This window comes from Chionomys nivalis, chromosome 7, assembly GCF_950005125.1.
Source record: "Chionomys nivalis chromosome 7, mChiNiv1.1, whole genome shotgun sequence".
Lineage (NCBI taxonomy): Eukaryota > Metazoa > Chordata > Mammalia > Rodentia > Cricetidae > Chionomys > Chionomys nivalis.
Genome location: NC_080092.1, coordinates 69,234,826 through 69,258,559, shown reverse-complemented (window position 1 = coordinate 69,258,559; position 23,734 = coordinate 69,234,826). Strand labels below are relative to the sequence as shown.

At 47.1% G+C, this 23,734-nt stretch overlaps 1 protein-coding gene across 11 annotated transcripts in view; it reads left to right on the top strand.

The window, feature by feature from the left end:
- Positions 1 to 23,734, top strand: part of Msi2 (musashi RNA binding protein 2) — a 362,844-nt gene that overhangs the window by 118,271 nt on the left and 220,839 nt on the right. For all 11 annotated transcript variants that reach the window (XR_009057374.1, XR_009057373.1, XM_057773597.1 and 8 more), the window contains exon 6: positions 6,881 to 6,973. Coding sequence is in view for 9 of the 11 variants with exons in the window: in XM_057773597.1 (XP_057629580.1) it covers positions 6,881 to 6,973 (93 nt within the window). In the remaining 2 variants the exon portion in view is untranslated. The remainder of the gene's footprint in view (positions 1 to 6,880; positions 6,974 to 23,734) is intronic.

Here is a 23,734-nt window from a genome sequence, read left to right as displayed (position 1 = left end):
ATCATCATAAATGAAAGGGCAGAGGCTTCTGTGAGCGGAAGGGGAGGGGCTTTGACTCTCTGTTGGTTAGGCCTGTTACTGGGCTGTGTGAGGCTTGGTAAGGTGATTTGTGAGAAGGGCAGAGACCAGATCACAGAGAGCTCTGTGCTTGGAAGGGGATACCCCAAAATGCCTGGCCTTTGAGCTCAGACCCTTTCTTATCTCTCTGGTGTTTGGCAGCAGTCTGCCCAGTCACACACTCTGGCCCTTCTTCCTCGTATGCTCAGAGCCAGGGTGGCCTCTTCTCACGGTTGCCCTGGGTTCTGCCCTTCCTGCACCACCCTCCCATCAGGCACCTCTGATGGGGGAGGCCGTGGTGCATGGAGCACAGACCAGGTGGATTAAACAACAGAAACATTCTCTCACCGTCTCGAAGTCTGATCTTCGGGTGGCATCCTCCAGACCTCTCTGCAGGCATCTGGTACCTGCCGGCATCATTCTTATCTTCCCTGTCTTCACTGGCCACCTATTTCCTGTGTATCCTCTTCATGTACGGGTGCCAGTCACTGGACTGAAAGGCCACTCATATCCCAGATGATAGCACTGCAAGAGCCTTATCTGATTGTACCCGGAGAGACCCTTTCCAAGGAAAGTCACGCTGAGGCTCTCAGTAGACATGAATTCTGGAGGAATCCTATTTAGTCCACTGTGTTTTCCAGTCAGATCTAGAAATGTTTGGAGAAGACCTAGTGCTTTACCTTGGGTCTAGTTTAGTTGTTAAGGGAGCTTAGCCAGGATTCGGTGTCATGGTAGTGGAATAGTGGTGTTGGTTGTGGCAGGGATGGTGGCCATGGGTGCAATGGTGGCGGTGATGGCAAGAGTAGTACTTTGGTGTGATGTGTATAAAGAAAGATGGAAAAACTCTGGGGAATTTGGGATGATAGTGGTAGAAACCTTTAATTCAAGCTCTCAAAAGACAGAGGCAGATAAATCTCTTTGAGTTCCTGGCCAACCTGGTCTACATATGTGTGTTCCAGGTTAGCCAAGGCTACACAGTGAGACCAAATCACCACCACCACCACCACATTCCAACAAAATTGGGGTGGAAGAAGTCCTGGGCCTTAGAGGAACTCCTTGGGGAATGGACTTGGAGCTCTGGGTGGTGGTGTTGGGAGTGTTCTGTGCCCTCACTGGACATGTTTTCAGAATGAAGCCTGGATCACATTCTCAAATGCAGAGGCAACACTGTCGTGTGGAGAGCACAATGTTCTTGGGTTAATGGATAGAGAACCTGTCTAGGCCTTGGCGAGTAGGCCTCCCTAGTGCACACCTTGCCTTTAAATTGGAGATGATTCATTTTTGCTTGGATTTCTCTGTTCACATGATGTGGGTGATGGACTGGATCTTTTTCAAGGTCCGACCACATTCTCCATTCTAACACTTTTCTTGAGTCTTCTCCATTGTAGGGTTCCCAAGGGCGAGAACATGGGGGAGAGGAGCCTGGGCTCTTAGGGATGAAGATGGCTTGTGTTTTCAGGGGACTTTGAACTCTTCCAAGAGCTGATAATAGCAAGAGTGGATTGATTTCTGAGGGCCTTTGCCCATTGAGGACTGTCTGGAGCCACTCCTGCCTTTGCATGCATTTGCTGGGTTAAGACATATTGAACTTTTGTCTCGACTTTCCTTTTGAGATTTCTTATCTTCGGGATTACTAGCACCCTTGGGGCGATACTATTAGATCCAGCATCCCCCTTCTGTGTCTTCTTAGATGCACTTCCCCCAACCTCCTGTCACCCGATTCTGCTTTACATACATGTATGCACTCACGTAGGCACACATAATGCACTATTTGCTTTACCTTACTTTGCAGAAACGTAACTGATAGCCAGTAGTGATGACCAACACCTGTGTTCCCGCAGTTGGAAATGCTGAGACAGGAGAATCGCCTCAAGTTCAAACCTGGACTATAGAATAAGACCCACAACTGGGCTTCGCTCTGAGCGATCATTTCAAATGGAAACATAGTTTTTGCTTGGTTTTGTTTTAAGCAAAGTTTTAATACTTAAAAAAAGGGGGGGCAGAAACAAAATCACACCAACTCCGCACACCAGGTCTCTAGTTTGAGACAGGAAGGTAGGACATCTTTGCAGCTGTGGTTAGCAGCTGGCTGAGGCCACGTGTAAACAGCAATTTTCAGAACTGGCCTGCATGCTGGGGCTTTTGTAGCGCCAAGGAGTGAGTGTGTGCAGAGCTTTGGTGTTTAGTTAAATTATGGGTCTAGATGCAAAACTTCACAGCGTGGTCTTGAGAGTCTGACCATGCCCCCTGCTTCCTCACACACACACACACACACACACACACACACACACACACACACACACACACACACACACACACACACACCTATACATCACTTCTCAGAGGAACACCCTAAGCCATAAAGAGAGAGACACCTTTGAAGCCTTGTAGCCCTTGTAATCCTGGGTTCGCAGGGCTCTTGGATAGATCCCTTGTGTCCCCAATGATGCAAAACACTCCAATATAAAGATTTCCTGCAGCTGTCCACCACAATCCCCAACCAGGATCATTTTAGTGTGCAATGGCCAGTGTTCAAGACTCCATGTGAGGAGCCTGCTGATGTCAAGGGGAAGCTCCACTCCTCTTTTCCATAGCTGGACTCCCTTGGGCTGGTCATACCCTGAGATGCATTGGAAGATGATGCCAGTGGTTCATTTGCTAGGTGGAAAGGATTTTTCATAACTCAGATGAGCATAGAGCTGGAGGCCAGTGCATACGTTTTCCTAGGCTCCGTTTCCAAGGTCAGGGGAAGGTTACAATTTGGAGGGCTACTGGATAGTTTTGAGGAAATAGAAGCTAGGACTCAGGATGGACTAGAGTTACCCCGAGCATACACCAGTATGCTTTATTACACTTGAGTACACATGTGCACCCTGAACTTCTGTGCACGAACCTTACTTACATGGTGTTTACGCGACTGTGGTGACTCCTGTTTAGTTCTATGGGGAGCCTGAGCACAACATCCAGCCCTCCCTGCTTCCTGCCCTCCTTAGTAGTCATGGAGATGGAAGAGAAAGAGGGAAGAATGTGTGATTGCAGGTCCTCTGCCTCTGCATCCCTTGCCAGAATGCAAATCAGAGTGATCTACAGCCCATTTGGCAGTAATGGTGTCAAGATTCCCCAAGTAGATCATCCCATTGCCCATCACCCACCCAGAGCCCCTGGTGGGGGAGCTCATGATGCTCCTCCCCCTGCCCCCTGGCTGTGCTCCCCTCTCCTAAAGCAGCTCACCAAGCTAACATTTCCCCTCTGGCTTTTTCATGTCTGGAAGGTTCTGATGAAACCAGTTTCTTTTGAGTGTTGCCGAGGAGTGAGAGCCATTGCTCTGTCTGAGCCGGATCCTAGAAAGGATGTTTAATAACTCTGATGCTTTGGTGCATTGTCCAGGGCCTGGCTTTTCTCATCCTTCCAAAAAGGGAAGGGTTGTAAAGGCTTTTGGGGAGAGAATGTGTAGATTTATGGTTTGCTGCCTGTCTCCGTGTTTAGGGCTCTGTCCTGGCACGCTCACAGCTTCCAGGCAACAGTGGAACGGGTGGGAAGGGATCTTTTCATTTCACCAGTTGCTGAGCTTCAGGAGTTTAGATGAAGTCAGGGTGGTCGTTTTTCTTCTCTGGGTTCCCAGGAATGTTTGGAATGTAGGTAGGGCCTCAGCTTCGTGTTGCCCATCTCTAAGCAGTGAGGAGGCCACATAGTTTCTGCCTTGGAAGGTCCCACCAGAGGTGCTTTTAGGGCCTGCATTAGGATTTTCTTGAGGTCATGTTAACATTTCTTTATAGATATTTAATTACTTGGTTGGAGTTTAAAGGGGGGGGGGACAAAATTAAAGCATAGGATTATCAGAAATGAAAAAGTGTTTTTTAAATTACTGAGGTTTAGGATGGGATGATAGGAGTCGATGTGTTTTTAAGTATAAAGGCTGAATTTAATAATTGCTTTGGGTTCAGCTGTAGTGACCGCTTAGCTGTTGTCTTCAGTGTGCCCTGCTAAACTCTTTGGCATATAATATTTAACTTGGGCCTTTTGGGAGCTTGTGTGCTAAGCTAATTATTATATATCTGTTTTACAGTGGATTGAATTCCATGTTCTCTTAGAGCGTATGCTCCTGTGCCCAGCCCTTAATGGGTCTGTTGAGTGAATACATTGGGGAAGTTAGGTTAGTAGAACTTGGCTATTAGTAAATATAGGAAGAGATTGAAATCCGAAGAAGGCCCACATTAGTTAGCTTTGCTCATGGCTATGGCTGACTGCAATTTGAAGGAGCGGGGATTTACTTTTGGCTTGAGGTTTCAGTTTAGTTTAGTGGAGGGAGCGGCTTCTAGCATGGAGACCTGGGAACCAGTGTGGGGCAGCGGAAAAGTGTGAAAATGAGCGAATGTGCCTGGCTTCATTGCGTTTCTTCTTTCCTACTCTTGTTTCACTGGGCCCCTGGCCTTTGGCATAGCTCCTCCGGTACCCAGGCAGGTCATTCCCCTTTCCTTTCTGTCAGTCGATGCTAGAAATGCTCTCACAGACACACTCTGCTGATGTCCTCAACTGTTGCAGTCTAATCGAGTTCACAGTCCAGATCAACCATGGCAGGGCCTTGATAGAGTTTGACCATCAAGGAGATCTTGGTCTATCAGGAGGACTTACAAGCGGGCGAGAAGGTAGATGAATGTCAGGAGCAAGAAGAGGTTGCAGCCCGCTCCTCGGGAGAGCCTGGGAGGTGGGCACCTCGTTTTGGATCCCGGCAAGATCTTTTCTATAATGTCCGCATTGCCAATTTCATTCTTAGCCTTAGTCGTTGTAAGAGAAAAGCAGTGAACGCCAGCTTGAGACTGGTAGGGTTCCTACACAGCAGGAGGAAGCAGCTGGCAGGACTCTCCTCCTGAAACACTGCTCTAGTTTGGGATCGGCCATGGGCCATGTGACTTTCATGCCCACTGAGAGCTGCCTATTAAAGCCTAAGCTTCCTGAAGTCTGGACGCCTCTTTATGACTTAGCCAACTCAGTCTTGAACTCATGAGGGTTGGGTAGCAGGGGTGGCAGGGGGCATTTTGTGGACCTGGTTCAGCACCTTGTGGAGTAGAAGAGAGAATCCAAATCCAAGAGAGTTACAAGTGCAGTAAGACACCGGTGCTGAGTGATTTATGGCGTCTTTCTATTCCAGCATGTCAGCAGCGTGCCCTGGATGTGCAACGTGACCATTGGGTGATTTGTTGTGGGTGGGTTGGTTCATTCCCTTATCAAATATTTTGAGGATCCTGGTGTGATAGCTATCCAGGAAGTTGTGGTACCGGTCCTGTATCCACCAGTAATAGCGTAGATGACACCTATTTTATTTATGGTGAATCTTGGTGTCCACTGAATTTTCCTACTTTTTTCAATTATTTTATTAACTCCTACCCCCCTTTTCGAGACAGAATCTCAGCAGTCTCAAACTCTGCTCTCCTCTAGCCTCCTGAGTTCTGTGCGCAGAGTTGTGTACCTGCCTTTCAGTTTTAAATTTTGACATCAAAACCCCTACTAACACAAATATTCAAAATTCATTCTTCTCCTTGATTGTTTATTCCTCTTATAGGACTTTTGGTCCTTGCCCTAAGTAGTTTGTATGATGTGACTTCCTTCTTCCTTTCCTTTGGAGCTGACCCCATTCTAGAACATGGGCCATAATTTGCTAATTTTTACCCTCATTGGATTTCAGTGTTAGCTTCTTTTGCCTGGCCCTGTTGTTGGTGTAATAGAGGTCCTGCAGAGTCCATGCCTGGACATTCAATCGAGAGAGTGTTTTAGCCTGAATCTGCTAAAGTGCGCGTGCGCGCGTGTATGTGTGTGTGTGTGTGTGTGTAGCTGTGTATGGATGCAGTGTCAGGTGACTTTAGAGGAGGTGAGACTAGTGTCAGGCAGGCTGGGATAGCATATGGATATTTTGGAATTGAAAGAAGGTCATGGAAACTTGGAGGCTGGTTGCAGCTTGCCATGGGAAGACCTGGGAGTGGAGAGGCGTTGTAGGGAGAAAGGCCTGCGAGCATAGCGGTGTGGAAGCCTGGAGGTTAGTGAGACTGGCATAGGGCTGCATAGGACTGCAGGCAGTCCAGGGGTCTTTGAAGGCCTTCAGGGCAGGGCTTGCAGGGTGGTCCCTGAGTGTCAGCTCAGCACCTGTCTTATCGACAGGCATAGGCCAGCATGAGAAGAGCTGAACGTAGAAAGCCCACACCTCCTTTGAATTGTATGTACATGTTTTTAAAGAAGGATTGAGCCAAAGCCTTGAGCATTTGAATCAAGAGCTATCCCTAGTCCGCATGTATCAATTAAACACCAGTTTATTAGCTCCTTGAGAAGCTCGTGAAACAGGCTTTGATCATGTTCATCCCCTCCCACAACTCCTGCCAGCTCCACCCCCTTTCCCTACCCATCCAATTTTTTTTTTTTAGTTACCCACATCATCTTGGGCGTGTGGTCCTAATTGACAAGGTTTTGACTACTATCTGAGCATCGTCTTTATGCATCTAGCTGTGTTTTCTTTGTGTCTCTTTGATTTTAAAATAGCCTGCTGTGAGATTTTTCTCGGTATGGTAATGAAGCCATGTTTTGTGGCCACAGAGATCCTGGGGGCTCCTCTGCTGTCAAGAAGTTCCAGTCTACTCTGGTAGGCTCAATGCCTAGTATAATGCAGACTGACTGACTCTAGCATCCTTAACTATCTAATGGTCAGGTTCCTGAGGCCAGCGGAGATTCCAGACTTCCTGGAAGAACATGGAAGCGAGGCTTGTTGAAGTGTCTTACCGAACCCTGTTTCTGATAACCTGATTAACGTGTGCCCTCCTCTTGTCATCTCTTACAGATGGTCACAAGAACAAAGAAAATATTCGTAGGAGGATTATCTGCGAACACTGTGGTGGAAGATGTCAAGCAGTATTTCGAGCAGTTTGGCAAGGTAAGCGCTGCCTGTGGGTGGACCGTGTCGCCCACGGGTGTGGGTGGATCCTCCGATGCAGCTACCTGGGCCTCTGCTATAGCCGTGTCTTCTAGAACTGGGTCCTTGAACTTCCTGTCAGGATCTATGTGAAACTCCAGGCGCTGCGGTGAGAGTCTGGCTTTGGTTGGCATGGAGCCTTGTGCGCCTGCAGGTGCACACAGAGTGGCCTTTCAGTACCGTTTTGCTCCCGCTTTCCAGCCACATGGGGCCAGGACTGGGAAAGGATGTGGGGCTGTGACTCACAGGGCACAGGCGCCCACAGAAGCTGTGAGAGGTAAAACCCCATGAGCCAGTGCTGGGGTTCCTCATTCCTTGTATTCCTGGAAGATGGCATTCAGAAATGAGGGTCTCTGGGACCCTTGGCCACAGAAAATTTCCTTGCTAAGTGCCCAAGGAGACTTGGGAATGATGTCTGCTGTGCTGATGGTCATTCTGACCAGAGTACTCACGAGACAGAAGCAAAATGACACTCTGTGGTATACTGTTAGGACTAGGAGTCCTCAGTCAGCACGAGAAGGTGTGTGGGGGTTAGATAGACATACGAGATGAGTATCCGTGGGTGATGTCTTTCTCAGCTGCTTTTTAATTGGTGAAAGAGGCAGTGGCATATGAATGGGTCCTTCCTGAAGGTGGCCATCTCCTCAGATGTCATGCTGCCCTGCACAGAGCCCTGCCATGTGCCTTTGTGTGGTCCCCCCTCTCTAACTCCCACAGAAGCCATAGATCTAAGAGGTTGGCAGGTGAATGACTGAGCTGGCCCCCCACTTCCTATTCTTTGAGTAATCGTGGGAGTTGTCATGGTAGCCCAAGCATAGGAGCGACTCCTTCCATCATAGGTCTGCATCTTCCCCTCTGGCAGGCTGACGTGGCAGAGCTCTGTGGTACCCTGGGAAGGTTCAGTGCCCACTCAAAGCTTTTATCATTCATCTCCTCCCACAATGGTTGTCCTGTTTGCCGTAGGCCAGGACAAGGGCACTGCCACCCACTCATTGGCCTGAAGGTTCTATACTTTGCTTGCTTGCCCAGGGCAGTAGACAGCCATGACTCAGTCACCATTCGTATCTCTCTATGTCCACCGCCTGAGGTGAGGGTGTATGACCTTTATTTAGCTTTGAATTGAACCCCCTACCCCCACCCTGTCTCTTGTATTAATCAATCTCTGCATGGATGGGAGAAGCCATACAACAAAGAGAAAACAGCATCTTCCAGTTCAGCTATGCATTTGAAATGGCACGGAATTGCCCACCTAGGTGGGTTTTGAAGGAGGCCTTCCTCGCCCTCCTGAATGTCCCGCCTGGGGACTGATTCATTCTGGGTGGCTCACAGGGAAAGCAGAGTGTGTTGATGGCCACCGGAGTCACAGGGCTTCTCTTTCCAGGAGCGATTTATGACACTGGAGGGAAGTATCCATCACTGGCCCCTCCCTGCATAGGGAGAAGGATTGGAAGTAATTAAATGAGACAAGTCCTTCTTGCACCGTAGTCTGGAGTGTGGGCCCTCTCACCGTCTTTCTACCTTCAAATTGAGTCCAGGGGTAGTGTTTGCAAACACGAGGCGGGATTTCTTTTTCGAGCCGTAACCTGCCTTGGAATCTCATAGGCCCATTTGCAGGTGTCAGGGAGGTTGCGGCTGCCTGGATGAGCTGTTACTGTATTCCAGACAGGCTTATACTTGCCGCAGACAGCGCATCTCTGCACATCCTCAGCCTCGCTTTCTTTCCTCTCAGACCTCTCCCTCTTCCTTCCTGTCTTCCTTTCTTTCTTTTTGCTGTTTCTCATGAACACTTACAGTGACTCAGAGCATCACAGTGCGTGCTCTGCAGCCTTTAGCCTTGTCCCCAGCAGCTTTCAGCACCACCCTGAGAACAGTTGTCCCTTTGTCTCGGCAGCAGCCACAGACCCAGACCATCTTCCCTAACATGGCACTCGCTGAGTCTGATGCTGCTCAGTTAATTGTGCAGTAATATTTGTGGGTTTTCACAGGATGCATAAACTTATGGAGTGTTTTATTAAAGGACTAAGGAGGCATTTGAATGTATCAAAACCTGTAAGACTCTGTACTCACGAGCTCCTTTCATCCATACACTCTGAGTATTATCTAGGCTTGCCTTCCGAAGAGCTTCCTTGTCATTTGCTGGAGTTTTGTGTTCTGCCTGTGGCCCCAGGGGCAGAGTTCACTGCCTCTCTGGATTCTGGTATCGTTCATTTGAATCCAGAATGATCAAAGTAGAGAGAATCTCTGGGTAGGCCTTAGGGACCGTGAGTCAGAACCAGCCACTGCAAAAGGCGATAGTGGGTAAACTCACACACCGATTTTACCCTTTGTTAAAGTATATTCTGGTGTGTGTGTGTGTGTGTGTGTGTGTGTGTGTGTGTGTGTGTAGACTGTTACATGAAGCATTCTCACAGCTTGCATGCACACATACATGCCTGTGTGTGGTTTTTTGGGGCTGTCTTGAAGCAAATTGGCGAGGTACAATTTTACTGCCTCTAAGGAGCACTACTAACTGTCAACGTTGGGTCAAACCATTTCCTTACATTATCTTGTTCAATTTTCCTCTGGGAGATAGATTGTGGCGCCCCTGTGTTTCAGATAAACAGGATTCTAGTGCTGGCCAGAGAGGAAGACTTGGTGTCTCTTCAGTATCCTCCAAGGGTGGGGTATCGGGAGGGTGGGGGGTATTAAACTGCTCTTCCACACCTCTGTCTGCATGGAGAAGATCCATGTCCTGTAGCCTCCTTTGTTGGGAGGATGGTAGAGACCACAGGGTTGAAGTTTGAGCGACAGTGCACACCCAGCTTCTTCTCCTCTTCCACATCTGCGCTTCCACCTCACTGCAGCCTCCATGCAGGGTGTGCCACGCTTTTGGCTTCACTCACCATCATTTGCCGTCCTTCCCCTTCTTCTGTCTTGCCTGAGGTGGCAGCTGCTCTGTTTATTTCAGGTGGCAGTCAACACGGACAGGACTGCTCTCACGGGGCTGAGCTAGGGGAGTTTAAATATGTCATTGCTGTAAGTGGAGTGGGTGTGGAATCTCTCTCTCTCTCTCTCTCTCTCTCTCTCTCTCTCTCTCTCTCTCTCTCACACACACACACACACAGAGAGAGAGAGAGAGAGAGAGAGAGAGAGAGAGAGAGAGAGAGAGAGAGAGAGAGAGCTTGAAATAACTCAGAATGGAGGCTTAACAACCTTTTTTGCTTTTTCCCATCTTCCTCTCAGAAGACCTTCCCCATTAAAAATGCTGATACTTGTTTATATTAAAATGTGGTCATAAAATGAAGGCACAGGACTCAGCAAATTTAGAATGCTGTCCTTCCCCACTAGGTGACTACTTCTGGTGCTTTCCATGGAGAATGGCAAAGTAGAAGGTATTCCAAGACTTTCTTGCTGGGCCTGATCATCGAATGATCTCCAGCAATACCTTGGCAGACTTTGGTTCTGGCCTCAGTTTCCCTACTGGGGAAACCGTTGACAGATTTGTGAGGGCTAGAAAATTGCTTTGCAACCCATATGGTCTCTATTGTAGCTTCAGCTATCGTTGGGCGAAAATATCTGCAGCCAGCATGTAAACAGATGGCTGTGGTTGTGTTCCAATAAAACTTTATAAAAACAAACAGAGAGCCAGATTTGTTGACCCCTGAACTGAATTATTCCTAAGGCTGGTCTTTAAACTGTGAAAAGCCCTGTAGAAAGTGTATAACTCTAAGTAGATAGATTATAACCCAGTGTATTTGTAGGCTAACAGGAGAATACATTGCTTACAGTAGCAAGCATGGTATGTAGTAAGCAAACAGACCTCAGCACAGTGAAGTGTATTTCTGGGCTTCGTGATGCAGGGCAGTGCATCCTGATTTGAGACTGCATTCTTTATTTGGAAAAGGGCACTATTTATAATCTGGAATCTTCGTCCTATGAGTAAGACCCAGAAAAACTGAGTGAGTTACTTTCAGTCTTCCTGTTCCAGGCACAAGGTCTAAATGATCAAAACTCGTGACGTTCTGAATTTAGTCTTAAGATAGTTCTCCTGTGTGCTGGTGTTTCTGCTTTACAGTTACATGTGTTTGGTGCTAAGCTTTTAATGCATTTTAAAATGAGTGTTCAAGGATGTTAAGTGAGTCACGTGGCATCTCCACTATGTGGGTGAAGAGAAAGAAGTTGTCTAAGGTCACACAGCCCAGATAAAGCCTGGGTGGGCACTTGTGGCATAAGCTAGCCTCGGCACTCTTGGTAGAACCCTGCCTCCCACCTTGGCAGTCAATAGACCCTTCTGCACAGGGAGCACGGTTTATTCATTTGTCAGAAACGCTGATCTTCAGTAATTTATTTAACTGCCTTGGTTATTCGGTGAACATTATCTGTGTTCATGATTTCATACATCCAGGAATGATGTATATGGACCATTCCAAAACCTGGCAGATGACGGATGCTATGATGTGCCGGAGCAGCAGAGCCACTCCAGAGTGCTCTTCTCTTCCCCAAAGTGCCCTGGGCTGGAGAGGCCTCCCTCCACACCCGGTACTCTTCCCCCCTCTCCTCTTTGGGCCCCTCCTTCAAGTTCCACTCTCTCACATTCTTGCAAGGGATTTGGGATCAAAGAGGACTTGAAGCAGAATGACCCCTTTGCCTTATCCTGGATAGAGCAGAAAATTTCCCACTTCTTAGCTGCTCCCAAGATGCCAGGGCAGCTGCAGTGCCCAGCTCTGCCCAGCTCTGCTCAGCTCTGCTCGCTAGGTGATGCTGACTTTACAGGACTCCAGTGAGAACCATGGAGGCTTCCAATTATACTTCACATGGCGAACTGTGTAATTAGTTTGGAAGACTTATGCTTAGTCATTGGTTTATCCTAATCGGCTTTGGCTTTTCCCAGCAACAAAGTGAGCTTATTTTGCTAAGCTGAACCGACTCTGCACCCTTTGTCTTGCCGTTTATTGTCTCATTCCTTTCATTCTGTTTTACTGCCAAAGTTCTGTTTCATTAGGCCTACAAGTCATTTCCAATCCAGTGGGCTGCTACAATCCAGCCTTTATCACCCGCTGCCCTGGTTCCCATGTCCCTTCTGGGCCAGGGCCTGAGCTGTGGTTTGATATGAGGGCTTTAACCCCTTCCTGGGCCAGCTGCTCCTGGTGGTGGTGGGATGCAGAGACAGCAAGCAGGGGCAGGGTTTGAGAAATTATGGCTCCTCAGGTCCCAGGGAAGGGAGCTCTCTGGGAAGGAGGTAGGGAGTTCTTTGTGCCCTCCTTGCTGAACTGTATATGGGGCTGAAAAGTTAGCCAAGGTTCCAGAGAGTGGTGTCTGAAAACTTCATGGAGGAAAACCAGTTGGAAACCAGAATGAACTGGCTTTTGCACATAGGGAGTCTCCTCATTTATTCCATTGCCCTGGGTGTCCTGGGGGTGGGTGCCTAAGTTAAGAGTGTCAACCTGGTGCCTGCTGTTTTTTAGCCCCAAGCTGTAGGTTGGGCTTTGGAGGTGTGTCTGTGACCCTCATTCAAGTTCCTTTTGATACAGAAAGTGTGAAGCGAATCTTACCTAGAAGTAAAAACAGTGTAAAGTCTTTGAAATTCGAAAAGCAAAATATTTGTGAGAAATACAGAGGCAAGTCACTCCTGTTCCTGAAAGAGGACTGTGATTCTGGGGTAGATTTTTGTCACCTCCAAATGCGCTGCACAGATAAAGAGCTCTCTCTCTGCAGGGTGCTTGATTCTCAGGACCTAGAAAACAAAACTCTGTGTGTATCCTTTGTGGCTGTGTGATGCTCCCATGGGGCCTTCTGAAGGGGTTTGCACAGGTGGTCTGGCCTCCTCAGTCACCTGTTTGGCCTCTCCAGAGCCAGGAGTGTTCCTCAGACTTTCTTCACTTGTAACTAGGGCTAGGGAGGGTCATTCTCTCCCTCTCTGGATGACCAAGGTGAAGTTTCAGGTTTAAGTTTTCTTTCTGTGATAGCCCAGCGTGAAGCCAGTCCTGCCTCTGTGTTATTTTCATTCTCTGTCTGGTTTGTGTTATTCCCTGACTTCAGAAGCACGTCTGAAGTGGACACAGGGAAGGTCCTCCATAGTGGACAGCAAAATGCGGCCTCGTTTCCCGTATCCACCTTTTAGGCCCAGGTGCCGACAGCATCACCACCAGCTAACAAAGTCCTTGTGCTGGGCTGTCAATCATCCTGGTGCTCCAAAATGTTGTTTTTCTGCTCGCTTCAACCTCCCAACCTTGTTTCTGCTATGGCCAGTGAAGTTAGAAATAGATTCCGCTCCCTAGCCTCGCTTCTCCTAAATCTTCATGTTTTTGCTTCAAACAAGAATTCCTAAAATAGACAGTAGACTTCCAGGAAAGCTTCCCATTTCCCTCTTAGTGTACAAAATATAGCCAGCTGTTAGGCAAAGGCATCAGACATTATTACTGCACTGTTAACAGTGTTTTAAAATATACAAATAGAAAAATACCCCGGTGCCTTCTGGGTTGCAAGCTGGGAAAAACTTGGAGATTATGTTAATCAATTAGCACGTTCATTTGCATGCTAGGTAAAGGAGCAAGGCTTCAGACGTGGCTGTTTCGCACGGTGTGTCGTCCCTGTCCGTCCCCCCCCCGCCCCCCCCCCGCCCCCTCCCCCGCACGGTTTAAGCTTTACTTAATTTGAAAGAAGGCAGGACCGGGGAGCTCTTGGGAGCAAAGGAGTTAATGAGGCCTGTGGTGGGGGTGGGAGGGAACATGAAGTACTTCCAGGGGGCTCACCTTCTCAGAGTCCTCCTGGAGGCCTCTGGAGAGGTCACTTACAATGGAGTCGTTAGCATGAGAAAGGAAAGCTTTCTCTCCCGAGATGGTTTTCAGTGGGAACTGAAAATGCACCAGAAATCATGGCCCGGGCTTGTGCCAGTGGGTGCAAGGGGTGGTTCTTCAGGGAGAGAAAGCACAGTTCATTTAGACTTGGCATAGACATCTAACTCGATTGTTCTGTGGAGTGAGCATTGATATGGAGATCCTGCCCCACCCCCACCCCATCAATGGGACGCCCCATTACGTGGGTCACGTATGCTTTTCTTTTCCCTTCTCCTTTCTTCCCCTCCTTTTGTCCTCACAGAAACGGCCGTGTAGAATAGCCCGGTTTGTCGAGTTTTCTGCCCTGTAAGTTTTTACAGCTCCGTATTTGGAGACTCGGGTATCTCTGTGAATTAGTCCTTAGTGGGTTGCCAATCGGTGCTTTATTTACATTCGAAGAAGCCGCAGTAGAGAAAAGACCCAGGGAAAAAAACCTTAATAAGCAGGAAGAGGCAGGAGGATTGCATTTCTGACTGTCGCTAACCTCACCACTGCCTTTAAAACCAATCACGAGGCTTACGGCTGATATTTAATAGCTTTTAGCTGATTATTTTTCTTCTCCTCCTCTTTCTTTTCTCTCCAAGTTGACCTGGGTGTACTTGAGAGGAAATGAAGTCATCCAAATGCTGAATTAGAATAATCACAGTCCTCTAAGAATGAAATGGAAGCAGAGATTAAATGGCTGGGGGAAAGCAGGCATTACTAAGCACCAGGAAAACTTTGCATAAAATAAATAAATTGAGTTTGTCTCTGCCGTTTCCATTTTTCCCTCACTTCATGTCATCTTTTTTGGTGTTGAGTTGATGGCAAAGTGGGATCTGCTTTGCTTTAAGGTCATATACTCTCTGCCACCTGGGCGGCAGGGCTTTCTTCTTTGTGCCCGCGTTTCTTGGGCGGAGAAATTCGGGTGGAGGGTCTGTGGTTGCGGAAGGCGGCTGGTTACTTGTTGCAGCTGGAGTAGGTGGAGACGGATGGAAGAGAGAAAGGAGGGCGGGAGGCAGCATAAAGCCGGCCAACAGTCCTAGTGCTGTTACTGACAGGTTTCTCGACATAGGGACTTGTCCCTAGGGCAGGGTAAAGGTAGAGTGACCAATAAAGGGGACGTGGAGTCTTAGCCTGACTCCTTTAGACTCTGAAAAGGCCCATCAAGTATGATCCCCATGACTAGGCAGATTTAAATCCTCCTTCCTCAGTGGCCTGGGATTCTCATTCACACCTATTTACATTTTACCCTCATGATTTATTCCAGCAGCTGGGGGAAGAGTTAGCACAAGGAATTGTTAAACGAGAAAGTACTATATGGGGAAGGCAGGAAAGGTACGCAATGGTGGTTTGGAGTGTAGCATGCCTTTGGGCTCCTGTTTGGCTCCTGCTTGGGGATTATTTCTGTGACTATTGAAAATAATAATAATAATAAAAAACCTGCCCTCACTCAGTGAGCTTCCTGTAGTTACAGAGCGAAGTGAGGATTTAATTAGATTTAAAAGCCCAGCAGAATGGTTTGTTTACAGGAAGTGGTTTTTAGGTGGTCTGCTGTAGAAGATGCAGTTTCTGCAAGTGGATTACTTATAATGAGAGATTTTTGGTTGCTGAGGTCGCTAACGGCCTTTTATAATTGGAGACAGAGGTAAATATTTTCTGACTTGCTTATGGCATGTTAGCAGTCAAAGAAACGACTTATAGGCCTTTCGGTTAAGGGAAAATAAACGAGAGTATGGAGTAATCAGAGAGAGGCTTCCTGACTATTGCCAGCTTTCTTCTGGACTGTCAGGAGGGCACCGAAGGCCTCAGTGCTGCAAGCCTTCCAAGACATGAAACAGTTTTTTTATACTTATTTTTTATACCCTCCTCCCCCACCCCCTCAGTAATGAAAAATAGGAGGAATTACCAACCGTTTAGCTGCTGTCAGTGTTCAGATTCATGGATTCCTCTCATGTCTTCCCCTTAACCCTTCTAGCAGAAGACCTGGGTTTTTGTTTCATATGAGATGCTCATGGTGAAGGATGGTTGTCTGACCAGCCATCTGGCACCCTCTTGGAGGGTTACCAGTAAATCATTCCCGCCTTACCCCCCCACCCCTCCATCCCCGCACACACGTTACTCTGTTACTCTTTAGACAAGGATTTTAGCTCAGGCTAGCCCCACGTCCCGTGTGTAGTCAATAATAACCTCAAACTTCTGATCCTTCTGCGTCTACTTTCTTAATGGTGGGATTTTTAGATGGCTACCACCACATCAGGTCCCATGTGTTGCTGATGCTTGGACCTGTGAACTTGGGCATGCTGGGCCAGCACTCTGCAACCCATCTACAGCCTAGATCTGCAAACCGTTGCTTTCTGACTGTTTGGTAAGACTTGATCTATAGAATAAATATTATGGCACAGAAAGCCACAAGTGTGTGGTTCTTGTCGAGAAATACGGTCTTCTGTTTGCCATGTCTGCCTATGTTTCTGGTCTCATGGGCTTGAAAATGGCTCCTGGCCTTGTCTGCCTGCATTTCTGGTCACAAGGGGGCTGTCTTTTCATTACTTGACCTTGAGAATAAAGCTGGGGGGTTGGTAAAGTTTCTGATAAAAGCTCCAGATAATTAGTTTTAGTTTTGTGCCCAACATGGTCTTTTAAGACCATTTAACTCTATCAAATAAGAAATAAAGATGTAAACACTATGAAAGTGAATGTTTATGGCTTTGTCTCAATAAAACTTTCTTTACAGAAATCAGGAGGCAGTTTGATTAACTACAGGCCACAGCTTGCCAGCCCACAAGCTTAGGATGTTTCCTGAATCACAGAAGGTTTTATTTTTATTTATTTATTTATTTATTTATTTGCTTTTCTGGTTCAAATCCAGCTTATTTACTTACTAACAAGTCATTTCACTCTTTGCCTGCATTTCTTTACCTGCCAGACAGGCATAATGATGATACACAATACACACATACGTAATATATAGACATATCCTACGTATGGCTGTGAAGATCAAATGAGCAGCTGAATCTGGAGTTATTAGCATTCTGAGAAAAACAAAAGCTGTGCTTAACCAACGCTAGAAACATGAACTGCAGTTCTTTCTGCCCCTGAGGCCCAAGTCCTCTGAGATGCTAGAACTGCTTCTAACGTCTTTTGGGGTGGTAGGCTTGCCAGCACACTCCGCGCGTGTGTGTGTGTGTGTGTGTGTGTGCGCACACACACACACACACTATTTCATCTATCCTTCACTTCAGATTGTAACTGTTCCTGGAACAACACAAATTGAAAAGTTCTCCCTGGATCCTCATAGCATAAAGATGAAGTTGTATTATTTTGGTGAGATGTCTCTGAGTTCAGTCTAGCCACCTCCGTGCTTTCAGTCTGTGAAGACCTTCAGGTTGCTCTGCCTTTGATGGAGAACGCTGGATTGTCATGCGCCAAAGAGGAATTCTTGTAGTTGGACCCTATGGATGAACTCTTTTACTTTTCTGAGTGATTAAGCCTTTTGGGGGGTAAAGAATATCATCTGGAAATTGTCCCAGGCATACTTAGCTGATGTTTATTAAAACACATTTAAATATATTGATTCACTAATGTGTTTATTGCATTTATTTTGCCTCATGGGATAGCTTTTCACATCCTCGCTAACTTTTCTTTCCTTTTCCTGTACATATGATTCTCATAAGCATAGTTTTCTGGCTTCCTTTGAATTTACAGCATATATTAAAGGGATGGGAAGATGTTAATAAACTCGGTGTAAAGCAGGAGGGAGAAAACCCTATAAAGACAAAGAGCCTTGCATCTTCAAAGCTCCATCCACATCATGGGACCACTTAGTGCAGGAAAAGCAGCCATTCCTCCTCATTAGCCCCAGAAAGCATTGCGCCGTGGCTTTGTACATAGTACCCTGTTCACTGTGTCTTTCCACGGATCTCAAGGATGTTCGGGGGAACAGGCACTGCTCTAGGAACCACTGTCCCATGAGTAAATAAAACAGAGGCAACCCTGCCTTCTTGTAGCCTGTTAGCATGGGGTGCAGATGGAGAATGACAGACTCTAAACTAGCAAGCAAATAATAAAATTAATTTCAAATTGTGTCACGAAGAAAACAAACTAGGAGTGGGAAAAATCCATAGTGGGCCTATGACGAGGGCATCTTAGATTATTTATTTAGCTGTAAGCCCAGGGTATGTTCTTTGCCTCCATAAGCCTTCACATCCCAGCAAACAGTTTACTGGTGGGGAACATTAGGACTGGCCCAGCAGGTGCTTAGCAGGTAGTGAAGGAATGAATGGGTGAGGCCTCTGTGTCAGAGGGGAGAGCTGTGCCAGTCCTTAGGGAAGGAGTTTCAAGGGATGGAATTAGGATTTTTTTTTAAGTGGGGTTTTAAGAGCGTATATCCAGCTGTAGCTGCCGCACTTCCCGTTGGGGATCCCATTATCTCCTGCAGGTCAGTGTCATGAGCAGTGATCCCCTGCAGCCAGAGCGTTGTAGAGCTACGGTAGTGTCTGGGCACTGTGAGCGGGTCAGTGAGGCCCTTCTAGAGCAAGTCTTAACACAGAAGGTCCACACGCAACTTTTCCAGAGACGGATGGCAAGCTAGGAGGCTGACCCTGAGGTTGAGGTCTCTTTAGTCTTCGCCTCTGCTTTTCTTGGTCTAAGGAAGGCCTAGGTCTAAGTGGTAGGGTTTTTCAGGTGGCCTTCCTGATTTTTAGGAGACAGTAGAAGCCTCGACTTGACCAGGCTCCTAGGTTTATGCATCTTCCAGGGTTGGACGCTGGTGGTAGTTGGGACTGACTGAATGGTGATTAGCCAGATTTGGGAATGGAAATGGTACATTTATGTTAAGCCCCAACACCAACATTTCTGTCATTGGGGAAATCCAGTTGGAGCAAGGGAGGGTGTGTTGGTGGGACAATTTCCACTTTGAAAGGATGAAGGAGCACCGCTGTTGCTGATGCAGGACTCTCAGGCTTTGTTTAGATGACATGGGCTGATACTGAATGACTTTGGAATTAGGTTGAACTAAGCTTGAACAGAGATGTATTGATTGAACTCTCCTGAGCTGGAGTTCCTGTCTGTTTGGTGGAGCTACCTTTTCATTTTTTAGGGTTTGTACAGGTGAATAGAGTCAGGACAGGGGAGATGGCTCATTGGTTAAGAGCACCGGTTGTTCTTCCCTAGGACCCTGGTTCTATTCCCAGCGCTCACGTGGCAGCCTACAACTGCCTGTGACTCTAGTTCCAGAGGATCTGGTGCTTCTGGATTCTGCAAGCTCTGCATGTACATGCTGCTGCAAGACATATATGCAGGCAAAACACCCACCCACATAAAATAAAATGAATGCATTGTATAAGAGTGACTGGGGGCGAGTATCAGTGTCTGGTACACAGGCATCCAGTGATGGACTCCTCTTTCTATCCATCCCTGTTTCTCCACCTGTCTCTGATGTGGGAGATCCTTCTGTCTATGTGTTGCTTTTATTGGTTAAAGAATAAATAAACTGACTTGGCCTATAGTATGGGAGGAGGAAGGCGGAGTCAGAGAGAAGCCACCGAGCCACCTGGAGACAGATGCTGGGAACTTTATCTAGTAAGCCACAGCCACGTGGCGATATACAGATTAATAAAAGTGGGTTAAATTAATATAAGAGTTAGCCAATAAAAAGCTAAAACTAATGGTCCAAGCAGTGATTTAATTAATACAGTTTCTGTGTGATTATTTTGGGTCTAAGCTAGCTGGGTGGCTGGGAACCAACAAGCAGCCCTTCTCCAACATGTCTCCTCTTTCCTTTATCCCTTCTCATAAAGTCACAGCATGGCCTTGAACCTCCTGCATGGTTGAGGATGATCTTATTCTTCTGATTCTCCTGCCTCCACGGATCTCTCCCTTCTGTTGAGTGGATAGACTTTTTTTTTTTTTTTTTTTGAGTTTCTAAGGCACTAGTTTTGTAGTGCCTCTGGTACCCTGCCTCCCTCCCACCTCCTCAGGCGGTCTTCTGACAAATTCAGCATCTTAGATACTGCTAGATTTAACCCAGCTGGAGCTACTGGGGGGGTTGTGTGCAGGGAGGATTTGGCTTTTTCTCCTCTTATGCTAATGAAGTGAATATGGCATGGAGTCACAATATTTTCTTTCCAGGCAAAGAAATGTTGTAGTGGGAGAAACAGCGTGCAGGGGAAGCACATGTGATCGCGCTGGGTTCTCCGGAGGGAGGAGCGGGACAAATTGTCAGCTTCTGTTGAGAAGATAATGCTCGCACTTTGATAAATGCCAAGTTTCTATGGAAAGCCACCATCTTCTTAGAGATTTTCCCCCCAAGTACTTGCATAGGCTGACAGCTGAGGCTTTGGTTAGACACAGGGAAGTGCAGGTATCGGTTGGAATTGGAGTGTGTGTGTTTGTATTGAGAAATCAATTCAAAGCAACTGAGATGGGTGCCTTGAAGATACTCGTTGAAGGCGGCTTTTGTAAGGCTAGAGCACCCCAGCACAGATGGAGTGGGACCAGAGACCCTAAAACAGTTCCCCTGCCCTCAGAAAGCTGCTGCTGTAGCTCTGCTGCAGTTGGTTTCAGCACACCTCTTAGAGAAGCGGCTCTTCATTCAGGCCGGGCTTTTTCTCTGACTGGCTGTACACAGCATCCTTGATGAGGGTGTGTCTGGGTTGCTTTCAGTACACATCATCCCCTGGAAAGCGTCTGTCGTAGTTGCTTCTCGGGGTACTACCTAACCACTTTCTACTAAGTGAAGCTGCCACCCTCAGACATGTGCCGAGGGAGGCCTTTGGCTTAATAGGTTGTTTCTGGTGGAAGAGCTCTCAGGGTACTGGAGACCGTGGGAAGGGCTGGATGAAAAGGGAGGATCTCCATCAGTTGTGGTCAGAAGACCCTGGGGTGGTTGTTCTTGAGTTCTTTTTTTTTTTTTTTTTTTTTTTTTTTTTTTTTTTTTTTTGGTTTTTCGAGACAGGGTTTCTCTGTGGTTTTGGAGCCTGTCCTGGAACTAGCTCTGTAGACCAGGCTGGTCTCGAACTCACAGAGATCCGCCTGCCTCTGCCTCCCGAGTGCTGGGATTAAAGGCGTGTGCCACCATCGCCCGGCTGTTCTTTTTTTTTTTTTTTTTTTTTTTTTTTTTTTTTTTTTTAAAGATTTATTTATTATGTATACAACATTCTGCCTCGATGTATGCCCGCACACCAGAAGAGGGCGCCAGATCTCATTACAGATGGTTGTGACCCACCATGTGGTTGCTGGGAATTGAACTCAGGACCTCTGGAAGAGCAGCCAGTGCTCTTAACCTCTGAGCCATCTCTCCAGCCCCCCCGGCTGTTCTTGAGTTCTTGTGTATGTGCTCAGTTGCCATGTCTCAGGACATAAACACCTTCCTCAGCAAAGCAAACTTTCTTGCCCTTGAGGGACATTCACTGAAGGCGTGGGACACTGGTAAGTGACCTGCAGTGCAGAGATGGCAAGGGAGGAGCCTGTTTGGGGCCATCCCCTCAGCTGCCTGCCCTGCACTCCTGCTGCCTCATCTTCCCAGGAAAGGTGGTTGTGTTTTCATTGCTTTCACACCAGCCCGAGCGTTGACCTTGGAAAACTGAACTTGGGCAGGTTTTTGTTCTGGATCCATGGAGGACCAGTATAGACACAGAAGGTGGAGAGAAGCCCAGATGTGACTTGCTTCATGCAAGTAACTGCCTGTGCCCACTTGAGAAAGACCCAAATCACCGTTACCCAACCAGTGGGCTTGAGATAACATCTTCCTGTCACCAGCTGGATAGCAGTGAAGGACGCGGCTCAGATACAAACACCTTACCGTTCCCTTGCCCGAGTCTCTGGATTTAAAAAACATTTCCCTTCTTAGCATGTTGTTTCCTCTCTGATAGCTCATGCCTCATCCCCACCAAAAGTGGCTTGCCGGCATTGCTTGTTTATTTGACCCCAGAGTTGGGCACTAGGAAGCGTAATGGAAGAAAACCACAGGGGATATTGCATTCAGTCCCACGGCTTCCTCCTCTCACTCATGTGGAATCTGCTAATGAAGTGATCAGGCCACCCAAGAGAATTACTGGCCAAAGATGACTCCTCAGGTGCACCTTGACATCTGAGTGACAATTGAAGCAAAAGAAAGTCTGTATAAAGTCTTGCAAATTAAATGCATTGATTCTACTCCCACCCCCAAAGCAGCAGCAACAACAAATACCCATGCTTTCGTATGCATTGGGCACACTCGGCTGTCTAGTCATTCTCCCGTTTCTTACTGGCATTTGAATTCTGAGTGCCCACCCTGTGCATATGGACCAGAGTTGGCAGACTACCTGTACAAGGCTGTAGAGCACATACTTTAGATTCTGAAGACCATACAGTCTCCAGTTCGGGCACTTGATTCTGCTGTTGTGCACAAAACTGCCACAGACAATATGTAAATGAACGTGCATGGCTGAGTTCCAGTTTTTATTTACAAACACCAGGCAGCAGGCTGCATTTGGACTGTAGCTCTAAGTTACTACTTAGACACAGTCCTCGATCTACACCTTGAGTCTCAAATTAATGATTCATAACTGGAGATCATTAGAGTCGGTTATAAACTTTATTTGGGGTGGCATAGGCATACTCATTTGAAATAATTAGCCTTATAGTGTCAACAGTAGAGGCCACTTTTCCAATGTGTTTGGAAAAAATCTTTTAGATTAACCACAAATATATGGATTATCCAGAGGACGGGAAGTGGCAACCCTTACCAACCATGTTATAGTGGGCAAGGGGCCGTGGTCTGGGGCCTGACTGCTTCTTGGGCACGGTGCAAGGTCTTGCTGTTAAGGAAGCAGGTTCTGTGGATGACTGTGGCAGCCACCAGCTAGAGGGCTGACTATACCCATGAACACATGCCATCTTGTTCGGTCACACACTATTTCTCCAGCCGCATTCCCGAACGCGTCAGGCCCGAGTGGGAACTTCATGAAGCTTTCCGCCATGGCTCCTTGACTCTCCTCACTCACGCCCATGAACTGAGAACTTGGTTGTAAACATTTTCCTAAAAGAAGAAGAGTGGAAGAAAGATCCACATAGATTCATTTGTGCTTCTTTTCCCTCCTTTTTAAAACAACAAACAAACAAACAAAAAAAACAAAACCCAAAGCTCTTGACTTGGTGGACTGGTGAGAATGAGGAAGCTAACATTTGTGTGACAGTTGCATCAAGCCCGGGCTGAATTCAGCTGAACACACACTAAAAAGAGCGATATATTTATACCTGGGGGGAAAAAAAACTCGATTTGATGCAAACTGCTTATTTCTCCATTGTGGTCACGTGGACCGAAGTTCTTCGTATGAAATGTAATTTACACAAATTAGTCCAAGGCAGGTAGAGTGTGAAATTAAATTGATGCCTTGATTTCTGTATTCTCCGGCAAGTGTTCCTGTAAAACTTCGTCATTACTGTGCTAGGAACTTTGACGCCCTCCCCACCCCCCATCTCTTTCTGTTCTTAAACAGAGTGGTTCTGATTGGTTAGGAGCACGAAACAACTTTAATTACAGACTAAACAGGCTTGCTTCGTTTTACTTTGTGGCTAAATATTAGGTAAGCTCCTTTTGGGTTTCTAGTAGAGGTTAGAAAACCTGGAGCTTAATGTGTCTGTTAAAGGTTCAATAATTGGTAGCAAGCCATTTAATTTCTTCGGCTGTGTAGACGAGGAGGCTGTGTATATTCAAGACCCTTGGACAAGACAAGACAGAGGCTCCAGAGAGTCACTGTAGGCTTGCCCCATCTATCTGGACACCCTGGGCCTGTAATTCCTACCTAGTCCCAGCATCACCTCTCTCTGAGAAGGGCTGTCACCACCTGGTCTCTTTGTATTAAGTGCAGGGTACCCAGGTTCAACTCTGATCACCTGAGAGGAAGGAAGGAGAGCCTGTCATGCCCAGAGTTAACCCCGTGGTCTG